Below are 6633 nucleotides of genomic sequence, written 5' to 3' on the forward strand. Positions count from 1 at the left end.
GAAGATTGCTGACTAAGATCTTTGGAGGAACTTAGTAAGCGTGGAGTCCAAGTAAACCTACCAGAATAAGAGTACAGCGCAACAATGTTTTAGTTAAGATTTTATCTTCTAGATTCATTGTTAAATATGTTAAGTAGTATATGCATGAAACTTATTAGAAGCGTGACAGTTAGCTTGGCAAATAAATTAAAATCGGAAAAGATAAAAGATAGAAATCGGAAAAAGATTTTCTTTAAATATTTATCTCTTAAAATCAGTTTGTTAAAAAGATATTATGCTTTTTAATTCAATATTTCTATCTTATTTTCTGAAAAGATTTTCTTTAGAGGATTTAATTAAAAAACTGTGTTTTAAGATAAGTTAATTTTTACTTATTTATCTTTATGTAAACCTACTGTTTATACAGGTAATACTCGTATAAATAGTAGAGAATAACATGAGCCTAGGTTTTTTGTGAGTTTTATGCGTGAAGAATTTACAGAGCTATAGTCGTGTAAGTTTGCCAAGCTTATCATACTGTCATATTAGTATCGGGTTTCATGCATAGCTTGCCTATCATATACTAGGTGTTAATTCTTGTATTTGGTTTTGGGTTTATTAGGGTGAGAGTATTTTTATCATTGCATACAGAGAGAGCTTCTGGTGAGAAGGGGGAAGATCTGTACTTAGGGAGTACAAGAGAGTTTGAGTGTGGGACTCAGACTGGGAAGAACAGTGGTCTGTTCTGTAGCAAGTTCACTTGGAAACTTGTGAGTAGAGGTTGAATTATAATAGGTTGTAACTTGGTGTTTGCCCTATTATAGTGGAAGTATTTGTGTTTGAAATCCCTAAGGTAGGGTCGAGGTTTTACTTCTAGTTGGGCACTAGAAGGTTTCCTCGTAAACTCTGTGTGCATCGCAAGTTCCTATTTTGTTCTGTTTTATATTTGTAAAATTATTATTTAGGAACTCAACTAAAATTCACCCCCCCTCTTGTAGTGTTCATCTCAATTAACAATTGGTATCAGAGCACAGTTCTCACGTGCAAGCAGATAATTTTGCTAAGTAAGTTCCTGGAGAGATGAATTACAAGGAGAAACTTGAAGAAGGGTACTCTACCCAACGTCCACCTATGTTCAACGGTAAGTTTTATGCCTACTGGAAGAACAGGATGGAGATATTCATCAAGGCCGAAAATTACCAGGTTTGGCGTGTAATTGAAACTGGTGATTTTGAAATAACTCAAACCAATGACAAGCATGAGGTAGTTTCTTAATCTATTTCTGATTATGATAAAGAAGATTATCAGAAACTTGAAATGAACGCTTTAGCTATAAAGTATCTGCACTGTGGACTTGGACCCCATGTACATAATCGTATCATGGGATGCAAGTCTGCCAAACAGATTTGGGATTTGTTACAGGTAACTCATGAAGGTACTAACGAGGTAAAACGTTCTAAAATAGATTTATTGATGTCTTGGTATGAAAGGTTTGAAATGCAATCCAAAGAAACCATAGAAGAGATGTTTACTAGATTCAATGATATTATTAATGAAAAGAACTCCCTTGGCAGGCAAATTCCTATTGATGAACAAGAAAGGAAGATCTTAAGAAGCCTACCACAAGGTGAACGCTGGAGATCCAAGGTTACTGCCATGCAGGAAGCTAAGGACTTTATTAAGTTCAATATGGAACAACTAACTGGATCATTGATGACTCATGAACTTCATCTGAGTTCCAACACTGAAAGTTCCAGAAATAAAGGTTTGGCACTCAAGGCTGAAGACTCAAAAGGATCAGAAGTTGATGAAGAAGAGATGGCTATGCTAGTGAGGAAATTTAAGAAGATGATGAACAATAGGAAGTTTGATAGGAACAAGAAGTATACAAGTTCCAGAAACACAACGTGTTTCAAGTGTGGATCAAAGGATCATTTTATCAAAGATTGTCCTGTTCAGGATGGAGAGAAAGGAAAGACTAAAGGCAAGGAGCAATCCAAGGAGTCAAGAGTCTACAAGCCTTACTTCACCAAGGACAACGTTAAGAAAGCCATGCTTGCTGCTTGGGGAGATACAGATTCAGAAGAAGAAGAGGAGGATCAACCATCAGAAGAAACTGCTCATTTATGTCTAATGGCAAAAACTGATGAAGCTGCCAAGCTAAAGGAGCTTGAGTCTGAGGTATGGTTCTCTTACAATCAATTAAAACATCTGTCTAAAGAGAATCTAATAGATACTGTTTTGGAAATCCAAGAAGATCTAAAAGAATTGCATAGATCCAAACATCTAAGTGATAAAGCTTTGATAACTTACAAAGAGAACAGTGAATGGGTTGATAACATGAAGTTTGACATTCAATACAGGTTCTTCATTCTGTTTGATGACAATAAAATTCTAAAAGAGACTCTAGAGAACTTAAAACAAGATAACATACTCTTGAATGTGAAATTGTCTTTGTTAAAACTGAGTGTTGATACTCCTAACTCTAAAGTTCCTCCACCGACTGATTATCCGAATTTTGATAAATTGAAACATGATTTGGAAGAATTAAAAATGGATAAGGCACGTCTTGAGGGGGAACTTGAGAGGGCTAGGAAAGGTAAACAACCAATAGAGTATAGAGTTCCTGATTGGATCACTAAGGCTCAAACTAAGAATACTGAAGGTTTAGGTTTTAAAAAGAAGTTCCAGAAAGAAAAGAAGTATGTCAACTTGCCCAGTAGCATTGTTTATTATTTATGTGGCAATACAGGGCATAAGCAAGCTAAGTGCCCTAAGAAAGAACAAAGCACTCAGAAGAATATCAAACATGTAAAACAAATCTGGGTAAAGAAAAATGAATCAACCCATGTTACACAGGAACCCAAGGAAACCTGGGTTCCTGACTCTAACGTTTAAATTCTTCTTGCAGGTTCTAGTGAGGGGGAACAACACTTGGTACCTCGACAGTGGTTGTTCTAAGCACATGACTGGAGATAAAACTAGATTTCTCTCTCTAGATGCCTACTATGGTGGAACTGTGACCTTTGGTGATAATATGAAAGGTGATATAATTGCTATTGGCAAGATAGGAAGGTCACGTTCCCATGCTATTGATAATGTATTTTTGGTCGAGGGTCTCAAGCACAATTTGTTAAGTATTTCTCAGTTTTGTGACAAAGGTAACTCTGTTAGCTTTACTTCAAATAAGTGTAGAATCATCCACAATGACAATGGGAACATTATTTTAGAAGGAACTCGAAAAGGGAACACGTATGTTGTGGATCTTAACGAGGTTCCTAACAGTAGTTTAACATGTCTTAGTGTTATTGAGGATGATCCTCTTTTATGGCACAAAAGATTTGGCCATGCAAGCTTTTCTTTACTGGATAAATTAAGATCTAAGAACTTAGTGGAAGGACTTCCTTGCATTAAGTTCCTGTATGACAAAGTATGTGAAGCTTATGCTAAAGGTAAACAAACCCGAATTTCTTTCAAGTCCAAAAAGATGGTAAGTACCAAAAGACCTTTGGAACTCATTCATATGGATCTCTGTGGTCCAATGAGAATCCAAAGTAGAAGTGGTAAGAAATATGTAATGGTTATTGTTGATGATTTTTCAAGGTTCACTTGGGTTTTCTTTCTTGTAAGTAAGGATGAAACGTTTGACGAGTTTGTTGCTTTTGTTAAGAAAGAACAAAGAAGAACAGGTAATCAGTTGATACATCTTAGATCTGACCATGGAACAGAATTTGAGAATTCAAAATTTGATGAATTTGGTGCTGAGTATGGTATGGATCACAATTTCTCTGCCCCAAGAACTCCACAACAAAATGGAGTAGTGGAACGCAAGAATAGGAGTCTTGAAGACATGGCAAGGACAATGCTGATATCAAGCAGGCTGCCTAGGAATTTCTGGGCTGAGGCAGTGAACACAGCATGTTATATACTCAACAGAGTATCTGTTAGGGCCATCACCAACAAAACTCCTTATGAACTTTTGAAAGGGAGAAAACCTAATATTTCTTACTTTAGATCTTTTGGTTGCAAATGTTTTGTTCACAATAATGGTAAAAGGAACTTGGGAAAGTTTGATGAACGTAGTGATGAGGCAGTTTTCCTAGGATATGCCTCAAATAGTAAAGCTTATAGAGTTTATAATAAAAGAACAATGTGTGTTGAGGAGTCTGTACATATTATATTTGATGAGACTGAAAATTTGGTTGATGTACAGGATTGTGATGATGATTTCGAAATTGGACTTGTGCGTAAGCAAAATCCAGATGAGGAACTAGCATCACTGCAGAAGCAGCATGGTGAAGTTGCAGAAGTAACGAATAATGAAACAAATGTTGAACCAGAGTTGGAGAATGCACCAGGAACTCCACTTCAAGAACAGACTGAAAATCTTAATGAAGGCCAAAATGTGGAAACTCCTGAAGAAGTTCAACCTGAGTTCCAGAATCAAGTTCCTACAGAAGAACCAGTCAACAATAATGAAGAGAGGATGTATCCAATCAAAGATTTCACTCCAAGGCCCTGGAAATATTAGAAATCTCATCCAGTTGACACAATCATGAGTGACATCACAAAAGGAACTCAAACCAGATCTCAGCTTTGGAACTTCTGTGCATTCAATGCATTCCTTTCTTCCATGGAACCTAAAAATTATGTTGAGGCTTTAACTGACGCAGACTGGATTAATGCTATGAAAGCTGAACTAAATGAATTTGAAAGAAATAAAGTTTGGCATCTGGAACCTAGACCTAAAGACAAGAAGTCCATTGGACTAAAATGGGTATTCAGAAACAAACTAGATGAACATGGTATTATTGTCAGGAACAAAGCTAGACTAGTTGTACAAGGTTTCAACCAGCAAGAAGGAATTGACTATGAAGAAACATTTGCACCTGTAGCCAGGTTAGAAGCTATTCGTTTACTTATTGCTTTTGCTGCTTATATGGGTTTTAGGCTGTACCAGATGGATGTCAAATGTGCATTCTTAAATGGATACTTAAATGAGGAAGTCTATGTGGAACAGCCTCCTGGATTTGAAAATCCAGAGTTCCCAAACCATGTCTATAAGCTTGACAAGGCTCTTTATGGGTTAAAGCAAGCTCCTAGAGCATGGTATGAAAGATTATCTAAGTTCCTTTTGGCTAATGGTTTTAAACGCGGTAAAATTGATAAAACATTGTTTTTAAAGTCAAATGGAACTGATATCTTAGTTGTACAAATCTATGTTGATGATATTTTATTTGGTGCAACTAACGAATCTCTGTGCAAGTATTTTGCTGACCTTATGAGTGGAGAATTTGAAATGAGCATGACTGGAGAATTAAATTTCTTTCTTGGTTTGCAAATTAAGCAAAATGAAGAGGGAATTATGATTCATCAGCAAAAATATATTAAGGAACTGATTAAGAAATACAAGTTGGAAAATGCCAAAACCAACAATACTCCTATGGGAATTGCTACTAGATTGGATGAAGATCCATCTGGAACTTGAATTGATCAATCTATGTATCGAGGTATGATAGGTTCACTACTTTATCTAACAGCGAGTAGACCTGACATATCTTTTAGTGTGGGTCTGTGTGCCAGGTTCCAAGCAAATACAAAGGAGTCTCACTTGTCAGCAGTAAAAAGAATCCTTAGATACTTGAAAGGAACTAACGATTTGAGTCTCTTCTATCCTAGAAGTGATTCTTTTGATTTGAATAGTTTTACAGATGCTGACTATGCAGGTGACTTGGTAAACAGGAAAAGCACTTCAGGTATGGTACAGTTTTTAGGACCTTGTTTAGTTTCTTGGGGTTCCAAGAAGCAAAACACAGTTGCTTTATCTACAGAAGAAGCTGAGTATGTAGCTGCAGCAGCATGTTGCTCACAAGTCTTATGGATAAAACAACATGTCAGAGATTTTGGTATTATTTTTTATTGTGTGCCTATTTATTGTGATAATACAAGTGCTATATGTATTTCTAAATATCCAGTTCAACACTCAAAGTAAAGCATATCCACATTAGGCATCACTTTCTAAAAGATAATTGGAACAAGGGAATATTAAGCTAGAATTTTGCCAAACTGAAAATCAAATTGCAGATATTCTAACTAAGCCCTTGAACAGAGAAAGATTTGAGAAATTGAGACTGGAACTTGGAATGATCAAGCTGAAGTACTAGCCTCTGAAGTTCCAAGATATGGCAAAGTCAAAAATATTGTAAATAGAGCAAAAAGAACTTCTACCACAAACTTGGTGTGATAAACATAGCTAAAGTGTCACCGTTGTTAACTACCAAAGGTAAGTTCATTAAATTGCTCAACAGTATAAGTTATTAAATTTGTACATTGCATATATGTAGAAAGCGTGTTCCAATTGTGTTTTATAAAAACTTCATTCAAATTTAACTGAATTTGGAAATTTAAAATTTTTGAAAGATTCATCCAGTGTTGAAATTTTGAAAAACTAATTGAATTTGTTCAATTAATGACTAAACAGTGAAAACTTCCTAAATTCTCTCACACCGCTTCATTTATTATAAAAGCAAATTTTCACCCACTTCTTTCTCCTCACTGTCACATCGAATTTACTCCCTCTTAGTAAAACTTTGAAAACCCCTTTAAAACCCTTCCTTAAGCTTCAATGGTGATCATTGCTGAGTTTGTTTCCTC

The 6633-nt window shown here is 35.8% G+C and overlaps 1 protein-coding gene across 1 annotated transcript; it reads left to right on the forward strand.

Annotated features, from left to right (window-relative positions):
• Nucleotides 1-1059: 1059 nt before the first annotated feature.
• LOC110699235 lies at nucleotides 1060-2877 on the forward strand. The gene is made up of 2 exons (XM_021876730.1): nucleotides 1060-1242; nucleotides 1288-2877. Exons 1-2 carry the CDS (start codon nucleotides 1060-1062, stop codon nucleotides 2875-2877), a joined length of 1773 nt encoding a protein of 590 aa, XP_021732422.1.
• Nucleotides 2878-6633: the final 3756 nt, after the last annotated feature.

The sequence above is a fragment of the Chenopodium quinoa genome, unplaced genomic scaffold (genome assembly GCF_001683475.1).
Source record: "Chenopodium quinoa cultivar QQ74 unplaced genomic scaffold, ASM168347v1, whole genome shotgun sequence".
Classification (NCBI taxonomy): domain Eukaryota; kingdom Viridiplantae; phylum Streptophyta; class Magnoliopsida; order Caryophyllales; family Amaranthaceae; genus Chenopodium; species Chenopodium quinoa.